Raw genomic sequence first — 19725 nt, 5'->3', positions numbered from 1 at the left:
AACCCAGAAGTTGTGCTCATAAGGAATTCATTTGGTGGGATATTGGGAAACCGGAGTGCATTCCAGTTTCTGGGGCCTGCGGTATGAGGTTTCAGAGATATGCAGGAGGACAGAGCTGGACGGGAGACGGGAGACCCAAATCCTTAATTTTACACAGGGAAACTGAGGCAGAGAGACACCTAGAGATATGAGGGCTACAAAGTTGGACTGGAAGGAACTGTCCCCAACAGAGCTGAATGGATCTCTCAGAACCACAGGGGTTGGGGATTGTGGCAACTTGTAACTACTGGTATTACTTATTGCTTAGGAAGATGACCACAGGACCACATGTGGCCGCGGGAGACATTCGTCATTAAGTGTTGATAAGTCAATAGTTTTAAAGATAGAGCACATCAGGAAACTAATTGGATCCATTTCAGGATAAAGGTGCTCTTCATTTCCACCAGCCACAATAAACAATGTTTTCATTCTTGTGTTCTGAGCTGATGAGCAATGCAGGGGGAACCCTCATGGGATCCCACAAGGACTTGCTCTCTGTAGAGTTCTTGGTGAAGCTTCGGCCTCTGGGCAGGTGCCTTTCATCCTGTTGAATTGGAACAGCTCAAATCCAAGTAAGGCGTGAGGCAGACGGTGACCTTGAAATTCACATCATTTTACACCTCGTGTTTTTGGACCCAGGAAACCTGCTTCTGGTTATTTTGTGTGTGTGTGCGTGTGTACATGTGTGTGCCTGTGCATGCACAAGCAGGAAAGAAAGATTGGTAGCAATCCTCCTGTCTTTAGGACAGAGGAGAATCCCAAAGAGTATGTGTTGGGGTTGGATAAAATCATTCCATGATAGAGCCTGACATTTTGACCTGGCTGCTCTCACAAAGCCATTTTTATGCCAAAGACCCTTTTACCTGTTCTTAAAAAGAACACTCTACAATTTCAACTTCCTATATCTCTCAAATACTATGCAAGGCAAGTGCCCCAGTACCATCTCTGAGCCCCCCTTCACACCTTCCCCCATCCCTGACATTCTGGCCACATCAGTATGTCTGCTGTGTCATAAATGGCCTGGTCAAAATTGCCTTTTACAGGATGGCTTTATTTCTGTAGTACTTTATAACTATATATTCTTACTTAGATACATTGCCTCCTTCCAGTAGAAATTGCCTAGTTCCCTAGAGAAGGGAGTGGGATGATATAGTCATATCACTCCCACTGCTGGCAGGGTAGGAATCTCTCTTCCCTCTTAGTTTCAGGGGCTCCATCTGGTAGGGGCCTTGTATCTCTTGCTGTGCAACAAATTACCCCACAACTCAGGTGTAACAAACATCTATTATCTCGCAACTTCTGCTGGTCAAGAATCCAAGTGTAACGTAACTGTGTCACGGTCTCTCCATGAGGGTGCAGTCATGGCTTTGGTGGGGCTGTGGTCCCATCTGAAAGCTTAACTAGGGGAGGATCTGCTTCCAGTCTCACTCACATGGTTATTCACTGTTGGCCCCGAGGCTTCTCCATAGGGCAGCTCATAATATGGCAGCTGGCTTCTCTCACAATGAACAAGAGAGAGCACAAGAGAGAGAGCATGCTCGAGATAGAAGCCATGGTTTTTTGTAAGTTAACCTGTGAAGTGACATTCTGCCATTTTTCCATATTCTGTTTGTTGGAAGGGAGTCTCTAGATGTAGCCCATACTCAAGGAGAGGGGATTTCATTAGGATGTGAATGCCAGGAGGAGCTCATTGGGGGCCATCTTGGAGGCTGCCTACAACAGGCCTTTGGGTCCTGTTGCTGCTGAGTCTGTTCAGCCTGTGGGCCTTGTCACCCCACTAGTTCTGATAAGTCAGTGGCTGTGAGGGGTTAGGGGCAAGGAGCTTTGTGTTCATTCTTACTGCTCCTGAGAGGCCGGTATCCTCTCGTAATTGCCTTATTGAAGACTTCTCAGGGGCAAATGATTCTAAACTCCCAAACCAGATACACTTAAACTCCACTCTTCCATTTGATCCCACCTTCTCTCCAAGGAAAGCAGACAAGTCCAAGACAGCCCTCTCTCGGTGGTCTTGGTCACTTATGAATAGAGCTCCACAACCCAGCAGCTTTCTCTGGAGTTCATCTAGTGCTCACCTTGGATGCCAGCGTTACTTGTTATTCTTGTTACCAAAATGAGCCCTGGTCATAAACCAGAGAATGAAATTTATACCATTAGTTCCAGGTTCATTGTCTCCAACAGGAAAGCAGACTCAGATCTTTTTGGGTCATGAAATGCTTTTGCCTGAATTAATTGCCTCACCCTAAACATGAATGGGACAGGACATTTCTCATCCTGGATGCAGGAAAACTGAGGTTCAGAAAGATTAAGTAATTTGCTCAAGACTGGACATACAGAAAATGAAGCTGGATTTTTCAAACCAGTTCTCCCGACTCCAATTCTGTGCTCTACCCTGTGTCCCTTTTAAGGTTGTTTGCATACCTGAATCTCCAGATTATTCCTACTGAGAATCTGGTGAGACTTCTTGGCCCAGTTTGCTCATTAAGTCATTCTAGACCAGGTCTGCAGTGACCTGAGAAGAGAAATAGAATCCATCTAGGACAGGGGATGTCAAAGCTGAAGTTTGCACTGTAGACATGGCTGGTGATATTGGAGAGTTAACACAGTGTTTGTATATGCATGTGTGTACGTGTGTGTATGTGTATGTGTATGTGTGTGTGTACTCTACGGGTGTTCTACTCGGGGTTGTGTGTGTATGAGTGCATGTGAACACAGAAGTCTCAGACCTGCCTGGGCTCAGAGATGATCTCTAGAAGGTGTCATTTTGGGGGAGAAGAAGGTGTAACAAGGGTTGTCGGGACCTAAAAGTTGGGATGGGATGGGTGACATGTGGGGACAGCAGGATGGCAACAGTTGTATTGGTGGGTGCCCTGAGTCCATCCTCTGACCTCTCACTGCTCGAGTCTCTTCCCTGATCTTCAGCTTGGTTGTCCATTTTGAAGGAGACACATTTGGTTAATTTCTCCAGCCTGAAAATTGAACCACATTGCTTTGGCATTACAGAAAATATCTCAGTCCTGCCATCATGATGATGACCACAACCCAACCCAACCAGTGGGATCTTACCAATGGGACTAGGTCCTGTGCCCATGGATTTATCTGAATTATGACAAAAGGCCTCATGGCCATCCAAGCGTAGTTCTTGTTACTGCCTCTCTTATAGAGATGAGCACGCAGAGATCAGGAGGTTGAAGTATCTTATTTCTGGTCACACAGCTAAGCAGCTGTGTGGACTGCTCTGAGCTCGTGTTCTTCATTCTATGTCATACTTCGCTGGGAACTATGGTTTAATACACAGCTTTGCCTTTTTAGGAACTATGGCTAATTCTCTTATCAGTTGCCCTCTTGAGATGTTGACGTACACAATGATATCACAGAAACACAAGAAGAACAACAAGGAGAGAGCATGCCCTGTGGTGCTTCATGTGGGTGGACCTCAAAGGCCAGGCCTTTGTTGGGCAGAGGATGTCCACACAACACACTCCATGAGGGGCCTGTTCCCGGATCTTAAAAGCATTCGACACATCCCTCCTCCATGCCAAGGAGACACATTGCAGCCCCCGTTGTTTAATTGAGTTTCTGACTCAACAGAAACTCCTTTTGTCAGAACTTCAAAATTTCCTGGCATGTTACCCACACATATTTTCAATGTGGACAGCAATGATGTGTCATTGTATACTACTTGTGTATATTTGTGCCTAGAAAGATTCATTGGAGACTAGTAACTAAATATTTCTCCCCAATTTCAGGAAACCCTTCCCTCCTCGACCTCTGGGGGATTGGCAGTTGCTATTTTCTCTTTCAACTGTAGGTAACGGTTTTCTATACATTCAACTGCTCACTTCCCCCCCAAACTATGCATATTAGTTATAATATATTATGTTTTACAGGTTTACCTTTCTCATTCTATTTTTCTCAGAAACCTAGTTAAATGAACTGCACCAGAGACTTGCAAGAACTTCCAGGTGGGAGAAGGAAGGACAAGAAGAGATTAGAAAAAGGTAGGCAAGTCTGACCTTAGAACTTGACCATATAACTATGGTCAAGCAGGCGACGTGTGGTCTGGCAGTTGACTGGAAATTAAAGATCTTACTTCTGCGCTTGAAGAAACACAATGTAGGAAGGGAGAAAGATCCAGCTAAGTAACAGACAGTGAAACAAATGGCCCTGGTAGTTGATATACAAGAGGGTGCCGGGCTGACCAGCCTCCCAAGGGAAATGTCGCTGGACCAGCCCCTGGAAGGGAGACCAGTGGGGTGGGGGAGGTATTGGGAGGAGCATGCATCTAATTTATAACCATTCTGAGGAAAGAAAACATGTCCGTGAAAAGGCAGTTACATCCAGCATCACAGATGGAAGATACCCCAGGTATGAAATTGGGTACAGGTGAGACCTGACCATGTCTGGTGGGAGCAGAGGGGATGGAGCACATGCTGGACCGGATAGGAATGCATAGGCACATTGAGAGGGAAAGCAGAGTAGGGCTTGGGTTGGAATTGGGTACATTTAGGTCCTGTGAGCTTTTTATATTAGTAAGGTTTCACTTAGCTTCTTCAGGAGACTGGAATCCTGGATGGTTGTGGCACCAAGCATTCCTCCTTCTGGGTGCTTCCCATATAGTTTCTCATTTAATCTTTATCAAAATCCTGTGAGGGAAGTGTATGATTCCCATTTTACAGATGGGGAAACCCTAAGGCTCAGAGAGAGGGGACATGATTGCCCACTTGGAAGCAGTAAGTGATGGTGCTAGGACCACCCAGCTCTTTCCATGAACCATTATCTGTTTGTCATATTTATCAGGGAGATGTCCCACCTTTGCCAATCAACCTTCTTTAGTAGTAGCTCTTGTCAGGTTATTTAGTCCGTGGTTCCCTTTGTGCCCCCCTGCATGGGTGGGTAGCTGCCTGATATTTGGATTTCCAAAAATTCTTAGAAATTGCAGGGGCATTTTTGTGGCAATTGCAGGATCATTCATTTATCTAACGATTTTGATCCAAGTGCCTGGGGACAGAGAAATGTGATGAATGAGATCCCTGCTCTTATGGAACCAATCTGCTAGCTGGTTAAGAGAAAGTAAACAGATGAATAAATCATAGGATATATATCAGTTAGGGATGGTGTCATTCACAGAATTAAAATAGGAGATTTGGTAGTGATTGGTGGCTACTCTAGGTTGTCACGGAAGGCCTTGAAGAATTCACACTTAGGCTGGATTCTGACTCGTAAGAAGGAAAAACCCGTGAGGAACTCAGAAAAAAGTATATCCCAGGCAGAGGCTGCAGAAGGATGCTAACATGGGAACAAGCTTGGTGGGCTTGAGAAGAGGAGGAAGGGCCAGTGTGGCTCTGTAGGGAGTGGTAGGGGAGTGAAACTGGCTAAGGCCAGAAGGGTAGGTGGGGGCTAGATCAAGGAGAGATTTGTAGACCAAGGTAAGGTATTTGCATTATATCTCAGATAGCAGGGGGAGCCATTGGGTATTGGAAGTGGAATGATTTAATCTGACTTATATTTAAAAATGATCACTCTGGGTCTTCTTTGAAGAGGAAATTTTAAGGGCATAAGAGTGGAAGCAGGGAGACCAGTGAGCAGGTGTCCAGTGGTCCAGTGAATAGATGTTGATGTCTTGGACTAGGGTGGAGATGTAAAGAAGTTACATAATGGCAGAGTGAACGGGGAGAAGATAACGAATTGGACGTACTAAGTGAAGAAGCAAGAGGAATCAAAGACAACCTTGACATTTTTGAATTGAGTGAGTTGACGAACGATGGAAAAGTCTTGAGAGGAACATTTTAGGGAATAAGGTGGAGAGTTGTGCTTGAACCACGACGAGTTTGAGGTCCTATTAGACATACAAATGACGATGTAGAGTTGGCAGTTAGATATAGATGTTTGGTCTTTGAGGAAGGGGTCAGGTTAGTGGTAAGATTTGGCAATGAGCTTTGAGGCCACAGAACTCATTGATGTCATCCTGGGAACAAGTGGAGATATAAAAAGAGAAATGAGCCCAGAAAACATCAGTGGAATCTGAAAATGAGGGTGACAAGTGAAATGGGAGCAAATCAGGTTTGTATGATGTCACGGAAGCCAAGTAGGAAGATGTTTCAAGGACACAAGGACATAAGAGGGTGGTCAACTATTACCCATAACCACTGCGTTTTGGAAGATAAGAGGGGGAGGAGTCTGGAGTGCAGTGGAGAGATGTTTTTTGATAAGAATGTGGACACTTTATCCATCATAGTTGGAGGGAAGGCAGTGTGCATGTCTCATTCGTGAGATGATGAGGAGACCACTATTGATAGTGGGGTGATGATGGTACAAAGAAGCGAGTATGCCAGAAACTGAAGTTGCCAGCAGCTGAAGGACAGAGGCTGGCAACAACCAGGTGGTATGGAGTGGTATGGTCTGATAGGATGAGCTTCAAAGGAGAAGGGAGGAAAATGGTTTGAGAATGGCAGTGGGGAGTAAGGAAGATGAATACCATCCTCCAGGTCCAGAAACTTGTGGGTCCTCAGTGGAAAAACAGCCCTCCCTCTAGAGAAGAGAGGGCATGTCCTTTGGTGATGATCCAACAAAGCATTTGTTGCAGAAAAGTCCCAGGGATGTATAGGGGTGGGGGTATCTCCACATTTCAGCTTCTTATCCTCAGCTTTTCAGATTTTGAGCACAGTTTTATCAGTTTACTTAAGGCTCCAAATGAATCCAACACCTTTTGATCCCTGATAATTTTCTTCATGTAACGTTGTAAATGCTATTTATAATAGGGTCATGTTTGCCTTCTGCCAAGAACACAGGGGAAGGACAGATGTTCTCCCTGGGAGGGTTAGGAAAGATTTCTCTGAGTGGTTGAGTTATGCTCTGGTTTTTGGGGGACGTGCAGCTCCCCAAAGTGAAGAGTGAGATGAAGGCTCAGGACAAAGGCAGTGGTACATGTCTAGGACTTGGCGAGTGTGGGGGAATAGGGAGGAGTTGAGTGCACATGTGTCTATAAGTTTGTATGCAGGGGAGAATCATAGTGATAGGAACCTGAATCGGAGGTTTTTTCTGGGACCAAATTTTAAGGAAGGGTCATTCTTGGAAATAGGTAGTAAATATTTTTTGAACAGAAGTGTGACACCATCGGAATCTCCTCAGTTGTTTTTCTCTCATTAGAAATGTCATGCCTGGAGTAGTGCTCGAATAAGCCCTCAGTAAATATTTGTGGAATGGATGAGTGAATATATTTATAAATGATAATTCTTGTGGCCACCATATGGAGGATAAGCAGGAGGGAAAAAGAATAGGGGTGGGAAGACATTTAGAGAACAGAGCCTGAATTCAGGGTACGAGAGGGTAGGAGGAATTGAGTTTCTACGTTGAGTCTCAGGAAGGATGGTGATGTCATTGACAGAAACCAGGCATGGAGATGGAGGAGATGTTTGTGGAAGTATAGATGTAATAGCAGATACTGACTTAGTTTCAAACAGATGAAAGGCAAAACACTTAGAGAAACTTGTTCTGTTAGAAATAAGAATCTATTCTCAGAAGAGAGATGGGTTCTAGGAACATGTTTTGGTTAACTATCAAGGTCCTAGTGGTACCAAAGTGGTAGAGTGATATGGTTTTGGGGAAGTGATTTTGACCACACTCAATGGAAAATGATTAATAATTCAGGATGCCAATATAATAATTTATAATGGGACATATACCTGAGTAATTTGGTATGTCAATTTTCAGAAGATGGCTGAGTCAACAAGAGCAAAAGGGACCACTTTCATCCACCTATATAACCAGCGAACCCCCCCCCCCTTTCTGTTTAGTCACTTTTTGGAGAACAAATATGGATGTTTCCAAGTTCCTGGCACCCTCCCCTTTTGCACATTGCTGGAAGAAACTTGAGAACTTTGGAAAGATCTTTTCATACTTCCTTGCTTTCTCACTAGAAAATATGGCACACAATTTGACAATTTCTTGATGACTCAGGGACCTTATCAAGAATATATATGATCTCAGTTGGGAGCAATATTGCTGGGATGGTGTCATTACCACTGGAGGGTGGAATGGGGAGTTGTAATTGGTGGCCCTTCACTAAAAGGTTCATGCTCTTTGTCCTTTTCTGGGGAATTGGTTTGCTTTTTGAGGTTCTTTGGTTCCTTCCACGGTCACCCAGTGTCTTGACAGTTGGCTGGAATATTTTGTACCTTCTTTGTTTGGAGACAGTTGTTGACTGGCTTTCAGTTGGCTCCTACACTTTGAGCTCTAGGCACCATACCTGGAAAATTTAGAGTATTTTTCATTGATCTCATTGCTAGCTCCTTGATAACACATACAGTCTTAAAGCATTGCAGCTTGTGCGTGGCTTTTGGGGGAACAACTTCCCCCTGCACAGCTGGTCTTGTCCCCAAGGGAGCTGATTCTTTTTAACCTCTCTCCTGACCCTTCCAGATGGGGTGGCGGGGAGGAGGGAGGGGTTTAGCTACAGTTCTGCCTGAAGTCTGCCTCATTTTGGCACTGGGAGCTGTCGCTCCCAGATTTTTTATTACTTTCTGACCTTGTCATGATGGGTTGTGCTCCAGTGAACGACAGACCTAGGAGATGGTAGGACCCCTAAAGAATATGGCCACAAATATCCCAAATTGCTTTTTGTCCATGAAGACAGGGGAGCAGGGAGGACACAAATCACCTCTCAGCATTGAGAGGAGAGTGGTTTTGGCAGTACTGAGATCTTTGGGAGACTAAAACCCAGCAGCCAACATTTCCTGAGCACCTTGCTATATACAGGTTTATAAACAACAGAAGGGCACCAATGAATTCTCCATTTAAAAGACACTGCCATCACTTACAGCAGCTAAAATTGGAACACCTTAAAATCCCCAAATGCAGGCATGATTCATAATAGGTCATTCACTTGATGGATTACGAAGCAGCCTCTAAAATAACCATGAGGACTTTAAGAACATTAGAAAATACAATCTTTTAAAAATTTTTTAAATTTTTTATTAACATATAATGTATTAGTAGCCCCAGAGTCTGTGAATCGCCAGGTTTACACACTTCACAGCACTCACCATAGCACATACCCTCCCCGATGTCCATAATCCAACTGCCCTCTCCATACCCCCTTCCCCCCAGCAGCCCTCAGTTTGTTTTGTGAGATTAAGAGTGTCTTATGGTCAATCAGAGAAAGACAACTACCATATGCTCTCACTGATATGAGGAAGTTGAGAGGCAACGTGGGGGGTTTGGGGGATAAGAAAAGAATAACTGAAACAAGATGGGATCAGGAGGGAGACAGACCATAAGAGACTCTTAATCTCACAAAACAAACTGAGGGTTGTGGGGGGGTGGGGGGTAGGGAGAGGGTGGTGGTGTTGTGGACATTGGGGAAGGTAATGTGCTATGGTGAGTGCTGTGAAGGGTGTAAACCCGGTGATTCACAGACCTGTACCCCTGGGGATAATAATACATTATATGTTAATTTAAAAAAGTAAAATAAAAAAGATAAAAAAAATAAAAAAATAAAAAGGCTTATGGTTTGTTTCCCTCCCAATCCCATCTTGCTTCATTTGAAAAAATACAAACTTCATGTTAGGACAAAAATGATGGATTTAGAAGGATATGTACATCCTGTGGCCATCACCATGTAAGCCAAGAACAAGAGCGCTCAGATAAATGTTGTGTATTGGCAAACAGGATCATGAAATTAAAAAAATACATATTTTCCAAACTTTCTACAGTGCTGGTGTATGATTTTTGTTATGAGGTCACATGTAAATAAAAACAGCAAGATGCAACTGGCTATCACTGACAGGAAACAGGCCTTGAATTGCTTTTTTAAGAAAGGTGATGATTTGTTCTGATTCCTCCCCACAATCTGCCAGTGCCGCATTCAATTCAGGAAGGAGTATGGGACTATGCTAATCAGATAGAACTATCTTAGCACAGTATTGAAATTAGCCTCCTTAACCCCACGGTCCACCAGTAATAGCACTGAGTACCCATCTTCAAAGCTCTCCTTCCTTGGCCTCGGTCCCAAACATCACCTCTTCCTTTTGCTTCATTTCCATTTTGTGAGTTGTGTTAGGACCAAGGTTGTCGCTGAGTATGAACAAGGGGATCTGGGACAAAGCACAGTCAATCTCTCAGTTTTCAGGAGGACGATTTGTTGGGATTAGGTAGGGACAACTCAACCCCCAGGCGTTCAAAAAATTTTGATTTAATTATAATTCAGAGTTGTCTGTGACCCAAGGGCTGGGTGCAAGCCACGGGCGATGAGTGGATTTTCTCACATGCTGGCACGAACTGGGGTGATTATGTGATGCTACGGACATACTGTCAATAGGCTGATGGAACAATTGAATCCTATAGAAGGCAGCTACTTTAGTGTTTTGCTTCAAGGCCATGTCTCAAATGCAACTCACCTTCTTCAAAACAAACACTGGCCTGGGTTTCTAGTGCTCTGAGCATTTCAAAAGGGGGTGGCCTGGCCCATTGAGGGAGGCCAGTCCTGGGAAATGCCTGCCTGTTTCCCCCATGTGTTACATAGGTTCACAATGCCCCATTGTTCCCGTGAAGCAGGACTTCCTTTCTCTGATTGATTAAACATCGCTGGGCCCACATTTTCATAGTCCCACGGCTCATGAGCCAGCTTCCAGGCAGAGGGAGGGTCTCTGTGCACAAACTGCTGATAGCCTTGCATACTTGGTTTCCTGAATAGGAAATTATAAGACTATTTCTCGCTGCCTGTTTTTCCACATCTGTCCTACCTGTCTAGCTTATCCAGGCACAGGTGTCCCCAGAATGTCCATGAAAGGAAAGGTGGAAAAGCTCTCCTCGGATTATGCCTGTTTGGCTTGTTCTGGAAATTTGATGTTAAGATTAGGAACTTGAGCTACAGATAACATGTCCGCATGTGCTTTGTGCCTAATGGGTCTTCATATTACATCTTAAGATGGATATTTTAATATTTATGACTGAGTAGACCTTGGGTTAAATATAAAATTCAGATCCGTAGCTCTGCCGGATAGGTATACAATGGCCTGTGATTCTTCCTGTAGTGAATTTGTAAAGTGTTCCTTCAGCCCGCTCAGCACTGTGGTTCATATGCAGAAAGGATACCATTTGGAAATAGCCTCTATGATCTGCAAATTGGAAGAAGAATGTGGACCCTGAGCACACCACTCAACATTTGACAACAATGAAGCTGGCATTTAAACCATGCCTGCCGGCCATCATTTCCCTTGTCTTCCAAGACTCAGCACAAACACATCTTCTCTTCTCCAATCTGTTGTTTGACATCTCTCCTCACCCAGGCTGAGCTAGGAAGCTTGTGGTCTGCCCTCTTCAAGGGGCTGCGAGTTCCTTGAACCAAGGCTATGCCCCGTTCTGCTTTGTGTCTCCAGCCCTCACCGCGGTACCTGGAACGTGGGGATGCTCAGTAACCCTCTGCAGAGTGCCTCCTGGGACTTGCCTTGACCTCTGCACAGAGACGTTTCTGGTTTTTTTTGTTTGTTTTGTTTTGTTTTGTTTTTTCTTGAGGATGAATAAGACTGATGAAGGATTATTCTTGTTTGATTTGTTATTGGCAGAGAAAACAGATCTGCCTTGTAGGCCTTTGACATTAAGGAGAAATGACCCCAAAGCAAAGGGTGAACGTGGAGAATTCATAAGGTGTTTTGGGTGAGCACAACCCGCACACATTAAAGGTGTAGTGCTTGGAACTCGGTGTTGAATGCATGTCTGTGTGAATGAATTGATATCGCTTGGCCATAGGTACTTGGACTTTATTTCCACTCCGTCTCTCTCAAGGCACATGCATAACCGTTAGAGAAAATGTGTAGAGGACAGATGCATTTTCCAGAAGCAGTGTATCCCCCTCCCACCCACTATAAATGGTGATTCAGTAACGCCAGGTCTGTGTTTTAGGTGTTGGGCAATTCTGATTAGACTCCCACCTCCCCACCCTAGCTATAGTTAGAGACAGTTGCTTCCCCCAGAGAGAGGCATGGTCTATATCAGAACATGCTGACAACTACCAATTAAGCTGTCCATCAGGTACAACTTAACAGAGTGCACTAATGGGCTTGTTTCTCCTCTCCTTGGAGTTTGGAGTGTATGTGTTCAGGGAGAGGTAGAGATGAGGATAGCAAGCAGGCCAGCATATTGTTGCATATAGAGAGGGGGAGACTAGCTTGCCTTTCCCCACTCTCACTCTCTCTTAACAGTTCTAGGTTTCCCTATGTACCCCATATCAGTGTCCTTAAAGACACATCAAACCATTATAATGTGTGTATTGCCCTAGAGCTGAACAGGTAGAGGTAAGACTATGACAAGGGTTTCCATAACATCCATGGGATGGGGTAGGGTAGTGAGATGGAGACAGTCATGATGAGGCAGGGTTAGTGGGAAGTTTGTTGGATGTGCACTGTATGTCCCTGGAATGCAGGAGGTCAGAGGAGGCATTTGGCCTATAAGAGTGGGGCTGTCTGTGTCTCTTGGGCAAGCCACTTGGGATGGACACCAACACATCAACCGCACACTGTACCAAGTTGATTTCTACCCAGGAACATTTCTGCTGATCTTAGAGATAAACCTTCCAAGATGCTAATAACCTAAGTGGCCGCTTCCTCTTCAGCCAAAATAAATGAAGAGTAGCCAGAGGGCAGAAAAGGAAACAGAGGGCAGGGGAGGATATGCGAGGTGTGGGGGTAGATAGCAGGCAGAGGTGAAACAACACCCCACATCAGTTTCCTGTTTGGGAAATTGTTCTCCTTCTGGGGCCAGACACGGCTCTTGGGTGTGGCTCAAGGAGAGGAGTGGGAGATGAGAGGTAAGCAAGATGAGATGCCTGCAGCGTGGAGCAGGGGAGAGAGGAGATAGGCTGAAAAGAGGAAAATAGATCTAGTTTCCATTGGAGCACAAGGCCCTCATGTTGGCTTGTTCTTGGTGTGGATCCTTTGCAGGACTGAGTTTCTGAGGCTGATTTCAGAGGAAGGGAGTCATTGAAGATCTGGCTATACCTTGAGCAAGCTCATCCTTCCATCCTCTTATGTTATCACTCTGTCTGATGCTCAAGAGTTCCACAACAAGGATGCAGAAGGACATTGCTTTAGAATCCACACAAATGTTTACTGGTTATGAGTTCCATGATATGCTCTATCCAGTGTTTGGATAGATGGGTGGATGGATGAGGTCCTGGTCATATGAGATGAGGGGGTATTGCATAGCGATGTCCCTTTTGGAAGGTAAAAGGGCAAGGTAGCATATTACAGGCTCTTGAGAAGTCCTGCACTAAAGGAATTTATTGAACAGATCATTCTTCAAACTTCCCTGACTGAGGCATGCCTGCTCTGTCCCCTGGATTAAACAATCTACGCAGCCTTACAGGGTGGGCTCTATTTCCCCACTCTTTAAGTAACACCAATTAATGTCTTGAGAGATTCTTGCATTCTATGGGACATGGTTTAGGAAACACTGGATTAAGATAATGTTTTGCCCTTCATGAGCATGCAAAGAGCATTACTTCCACAGCATTAGTGGGCTAGAAAGTCTGAGTGGGGTTGACTTGTGTCAATGCATTCATCCATCAGTCCTGCCTGGAATCCACAAAATCCCTTTGCAAGATGGTTTCCTGAAATAAGGATGCAGCTTGTGGCCACAGACAGAGGGTGAGATTTAGCTTTGGATGAGAATGCGATCCACAGCCAGTTTTCTTAGCTCAGTACTTAAAGGCTCTGGCTGTCCTTTGATCCAAGTAAATTCTGGTATTGGCAGGTAGTAGTGGAAATGCACTTTTAAATGTTTAAAGGCCGCTGACATTTAGTACCATGTATATTTATACATAAATATCCAAGGATCCTTCAATGAAAGTATGTCTTAAAATTGCAAAAGGACTAAATGATCCCCCAAACCTGTTTCCTATTTCTAAGTAATGAATACCCTACAAATCGTCAGTGTTTCTTGATTTGGTTCCTAGAACAGTGGTTCCCGACTTTGCTGCACACTAGAACCAAGCTTTTAAATTCTGATGGCTGCATTCCATTCCATTCCAACTAAATCACAGTGATGCAGGTAGGAACCAGACATATGAATTTTTAAAAGATCCCCGGTAATTCCAATATGCAGTAAAGTTGGAGGACTGCTGGTTTAGAAGCACTTTAGTTTCTGGACAGTTTATTATAACAACCATAACCTCTGTGAAAGGAACAGAGCAGAGAGATAATGGAGGTCCTAAGACATTAAGGAACACGATCAGGGTCACAAATCTGTGACAGATTCTAGGTAAGGGTCACTCCTTTGAATTTATTTAAGCCAAGTGCAGCATATCAGATAAGGTTCTAGAAATGGTGGGACAAGAGATGGGTTGGGGTGGGAAGGGCTGGTCTTGAAAACCCAGTGGATTGAACATAAGCCTTTGTGCCTGTAGGAGAAACAAGAAACCCACTTCAATGTTATGCCTCCTGCCCCTCCCATCAATGCTGTTTCTGTCTGTAGACTGCTGGTTTGCATTTCATTTATAGGGAGACAAAAATGGAACCTTTGTGCCAGAGTTGAAGGAAATTATAAAAGCCCACAGCTTGTCTTCAGACTTAATGTCAACTATTTTTCTCCTTTATTTTCAAACAAACAAGTCCTCCCCATGAGTTCTGAGGCCGTCTCAAACATTCCCTGCCTTGGGTTTGTAGTTTCCTGGTTCCTGCATCAGCAGGTATAGCAAAAACCTACCACTCTGTAGAATTGTTTATGAGCCACAGAAGACTTTTGTAGGGGGTCCCGTGAGATATGGTGAGAGGCTTTGGGCAAGATGTTGGGTTATGTGAATGCACGTGGGCATTGAAACAAACGGTTTGCTGAGAACTGAGCCTCTTTGAGGCTTTGGGGTTTATTAGCTAGAAACTTAGATGCAAGGATAAGAGGCCTTATCCAACCCCCCCCCCAAATATCATGAATTCAAAACATTTCCCCATCATCTGGTACGATGGATGAATCCTATCATAGATTTCCAAAAGTTCTGCCGCATGGCAGATAAGTCAAGAAATCTCTTCCTTTGGAGGTGAACAGGTGAACTGGTGTGACAATCTCTTCATTACTGGGAACTTGGGATGAGTGGTCTGCAATCCTGAGATCCATGGTCAGCCTTCGAAGGAGATACAGAACTTTCTTTTTTTGTTGTTCATTATTACCTGAAGCTGTAGGCTAGAGGCCCATGTGAACATTATTCTTCTCTAACCTCAGAAAAATGATACTGTGCATTCTCCTAAAAACGTGTTGTCATGAAAGATTGCCACTAAGACAGAACAGTAGGGACTTCATAAGGCCTGGATCTGAGCAGGTTTGACAAAAAGTAACTTTTTTTTAAAAGAGTATGAATAAATGTTTAGGATGCACTATCCTTTGTTAAGTGTGTTATAATAAAATGTTGACATTGGGAATAACTTACTTTAGAAATATAGTGGGATTTAAGGTTGGCCATGTCAGTAACATACTTCCTTGGTTAGGAGGGAAAAAATAGGTGGAAAACCTGGGAATTTGCTTATCTCAGGGGAATGTTTCACACACCAGCAAGTCAACCCCTGCAGATGCTGCAGCAGAAAGAAACGCATGGGATCATTATTCAGTTAAAGCAGCGTTTACTCAGTGTGTGGTTCTCAGACCTGCAGCCTCCCCTGAGAACTTCTTAGAAATGCACATTCCCAGGTCTCCCAAGCAGATCTGCTGACTCAGAGTCACAGGGTGGGCAGGCCCAGGTGTCTGCTTGAACAAGCTCTCCAGGCAATGTTAGTGTTCACTGAAGTTTGAGAAGCACTGCTCTAGACTGGAGGTTCTCCAAGTGTGATCTCCTGACCCATAGCACCAGCATCACCTGGGAACTTAGGAAAAACCGTCTGAGACTTTTTTCACTGGACATTCACAGGTGTTGGTAGAAATGTTCCATGGCATTTCAAATGTTCAAGGTCCACAGAGATGGCCAGATAGAACTTATAAAATAACGAATGCTTGGCTAAAAATTCCGAGATGCACATTTTCTAGTCTTAGAACTGGAAAGGACCTACAGAGACCTCCTGGACCTGTTTTCTGTCACTAGGGGTTAATAATGAAACTTCACAGGTGGTCAACATTTCCCTCCCCACTAACGATTTAGAACGTTGATTGTCAAATCAGGAACTCTGGAGTTGGGGCTCTGCACCCAGGGTCTTAACAAGCCCTCTAGACAGGTGCATCCTACAGTTTGAGAACCACTAGACCATACTTCCCATCAAACTGCCCACGGGTGTGACCACCTTCCCCGAAATGCTGGCTGAGAAGTGCATCCAGGAGACAGAAGCTTGGCCCAGTAACATGACAATGCATGGATGCTGGTAGAGAAAATGATGTTTATTTTGACCTTTGTGTTGAGCCCACGTAGCCCCTCCCCAGCTCCGTGGAAAGTGCGTCCTCTTCTCTCAGTTCACTCTGTGCTAGCCCTGGCTAACAAGTGTTATTTTCCCCAAGGTCTTTGGGCCTTCGATGTGAAGAACTCTTTAGTGATGGAGGTGATTGATGCACGAAAGATAAAGACAGAAGAAGGTAGGGCTTGGGACCTTAGCAATGGGAGCTCCTGCTGCGAGCTGAGAGCTAAAGCTGAGAGATCTGGGGTGGGGAGACATAGAGGTGGGGCTCAGGGCGGCCACTCTTGTTATGCAGGTAGAAAGTACACAGCATGCCTGGGAGATGAAGGAGGAGTTGTTGCTCATTTTGTTCCAGACAAATATAGTTTCACGTCTGCCAGATACAAGCAAATGCAAGATACTTTGTATTTTTTTTAAATTTATTTTTAAGTAATCTCCATGGACCCAACCTGGGGCTTGAACTCACAACCCCTAGACCAAGAGTCTTGTGCATACTCTACTGACTGAGCTATCCAGGCGCCCTGAGATCTTGGCATTTTGCATTTGCTTGGAGGAGACGAAGATGAACCATCAAGTCTGCATTTGGAAGCTTCGATGTGCATTTTTTTTTTTTTTTCTTTTCGTGAGAGGTGATGTCACACATCTTGCCTTAGGCAGAATAATATGTAACTTCTGCAGGGAAATGAAGCCTTTCACAACACATTCTTTACTGACAGATCTGTCCCTAGATGAGCTCTGGCTCCTGAATGTCCACAAGGCAGCCTGGGAATAACTGTATGATCTGTATTTTCTCTGATTATGCCCAATGATAGTGTTTTTCACAGAATTTACATTGAAGAGGGCAAGATCAACCTTTTAACTTCCTTGCCTCCCAAACCCCTATTGAAAAAGTATGACCAGAGTTCGCACCATTTGAGAAAACAAGGCATGTAGCACCATCAGGAGAGAAATCATGAGGCATTTCTGCTAGACAGAGTGAAGTTGTGGAGGGAAGAGGGAGGGAATGACCTTTCCATGATTTGGTGTCTATTAAAGGAAGAAGCTTGTTAAACTCATAAATAGAGTTTTCTGAGAAAGCCTTCCTACCCCAAATACTCAAAACTTCTGGCCAGCACTATAGTGAAAAGCTTATAGATTTCTGAGCCCGTTAGATTTGAGTTCAAACCCACCATTCACCAGTTATGCAAGCTGGTTGGCCTCGAGCTCATCCTCAGTTAACTGGGGGATTAAACAAAATAGTACAGGAGAGGAGACATAGCCAAAATGTTCATAGTTACCATTTACTGATTATTATGTGACAGGTACTGTGCAAAAAGCTTTACATTTCCTTTAGCCCACAAAAGGCTCTATGAAATTGATTATATTCTAACCATGATTTTGCACCGAAAGCAACTAAGGTTTAAAAAGGCTAAGGGGTTCCTCAGGTTCACAGGGATTGCATGGGTATAGAAGGAATTTGGGCTCAACCAGTCTAATCGCAGAGCCCATGCTTTTAGGCCCTAAGCTGAACCATTCCAAGCCCTTAAAATATATTGCTTTATTTAATCCTTACAGTGGCCTCTTGGTAACCACTTTTGTTGGTGGAAAAGAAATAGAAGTCCGGAGTGTAAACAGTTTAATATTATACAAAGGTCTGAACCCCAGCCTGCTGGACTCCCAAGTTCCCCACCCTTTTCCACCATGCTGTTTTTTAATTGATATACCCCATGGAATGTCATTCAATCTCCCATCTTTGGCTTTGACTTTATTCTCACTGAATACAAGGTGTATAAGACCAATTATGCATGATGGGGAAAAGTTCAAAACATGGTCCTAATACCCTCCAGTTCTTCGAAGAACTGGATTATTGTAGACAAGCTCCTATAAATCACCTGTCTTTCTCTTTGCTGGTAGAACTCACAGAGAACATTGGGCTTCCCCTGTGTGTGCTTGAGAAACACAATCCTTGGCCAGCCTATGTGACCTATATGTCCCCGATGGTGAAGAGACTCATTGAGAAAAGCAAAGCTAGAGATCTGGAATATGCGCAGGCACTAGAGGAAAGCCAACCGTCGTCGAGGCCGAACAAGCTGGCCAGCATCACGCAGCTGAAAAGGAAAAAGTCGTCTAAGGGCCCTGGAAACTTGATGTTGAAGGACATGAGGTCAGAGACCATGTTATCAGTGTGGAGCTCCTACTCCGTACCGGCCACAGGTCCCACCACTATGCCAGAGCCAAGGCACTTCCATACGGATTCCAGAGAAAATCCCACTGCAAGCTATAACAAGATCATCTTCTCTCGAAAACCCATGATGAGGCTGCTTCCGTACAGCTCCCTGCTAGTCAGCAAAGAGAAACATTCAAGTGTTTAGCAGGGAGCTCCTGTAGTCATCTCTCCACCCCTCCACCAAGATCGTACAGTAATTAAGCTCCATGTGCTGTAAATTTCCCTATGTCCTTTAAATGTGAACTTGTCCCTGCTTGTGCAGAGGTTGGCTGAGATAAAGCAGATCTGAATGTGGGCCGTGGGTGGGCAGGTATACCCCCTCCAGCATCACAGTCAGAAGGGGTTGGGAAACCCCACACCCCAGTTCCTGCCATATATGCTTAGAACCTAACTGAGGATGAATGAGTTCCAGCCCAGGCAGGACACAGAAACCACACCAGTTACTATACCAGAGGTAATCCAATAGAAAGAATTACTAACCAGGTAACTGGAAAGGTGGGACGAGAACCCAATGGTATTAGTGGAGGTAGCCACCTGCAAGGAAGCAGGTTTCCCAAGGCTGAGGGAACAAAGGCAAGATATTGGACTTACTAAAAGTTAGGCACTTGGAGAGTGGGCATGTGGGTTCAATTTCAGATTTTTGAGACTGGGCAGGATGGGGGATACTCCTCAGTGGGTTCTGGTGTCTTTGAGCTTGGAGGAAATTTCCAGCAGGGGTGGGTATCTCAGTCTCTGTGTAGGGGAAGCTCTTTGGCTGAAGTTGATTCTGGGATGGTGGAGAAAACCAAAAACTGGACTCAAATGCTTCTGGAAGGAATTGACCCTGCCTGAGAGAACAAGAAGCGTTGCCAGTGGAAACAGACAGGGACGGGAAGCCAGCAGAGGGGTAAACAGGAAGCAAACCAGGAGAGAATTCCTTCCTCCCCTTCCAGCCTCAAAGCTCCCCCTCACTGCCCCATACCCCCTGTGGGCAGAACCTATCAGGGAGGAAAGCAGGAATATGGTTTGCAGAATCCTGAATGCCAACATCTCAGCGTTGGATGAAAGGATAGACTTGAAGCCAGGAATACATTAGCTTCAAAACTAGCACTCTGGTGTTCTGAGTGAGCCCACCTTGTT

General features: G+C 44.6%; 1 protein-coding gene across 1 annotated transcript; it reads left to right on the top strand.

The window, feature by feature from the left end:
• Window positions 1–3967: 3967 nt before the first annotated feature.
• On the top strand, window positions 3968–18751 carry CDRT4 (CMT1A duplicated region transcript 4). The gene is made up of 3 exons (XM_044250622.1): window positions 3968–4037; window positions 16504–16578; window positions 18294–18751. The coding sequence occupies exons 1-3, from the start codon at window positions 3968–3970 to the stop codon at window positions 18749–18751; spliced, it is 603 nt and encodes a 200-aa protein (XP_044106557.1).
• Window positions 18752–19725: the final 974 nt, after the last annotated feature.

Source organism: Neovison vison, chromosome 5 (genome assembly GCF_020171115.1).
Source record: "Neovison vison isolate M4711 chromosome 5, ASM_NN_V1, whole genome shotgun sequence".
NCBI classification, from domain to species: Eukaryota; Metazoa; Chordata; class Mammalia; order Carnivora; family Mustelidae; genus Neogale; species Neogale vison.
This window is presented reverse-complemented; position numbering and strand designations above follow the sequence as displayed.

Excerpts from the sequence above, each read along its gene's own strand:
- CDRT4 (XM_044250622.1), top strand. The coding sequence starts at position 3,968 with ATGAACTGCACCAGAGACTTGCAAGAACTTCCAGGTGGGAGAAGGAAG. Across the intron at positions 4,038-16,503 it reads CAAGAAGAGATTAGAAAAAG|GTCTTTGGGCCTTCGATGTG; the intron begins GTAGGCAAGTCT and ends ATTTTCCCCAAG. Across the intron at positions 16,579-18,293 it reads AAAGATAAAGACAGAAGAAG|AACTCACAGAGAACATTGGG; the intron begins GTAGGGCTTGGG and ends CTTTGCTGGTAG.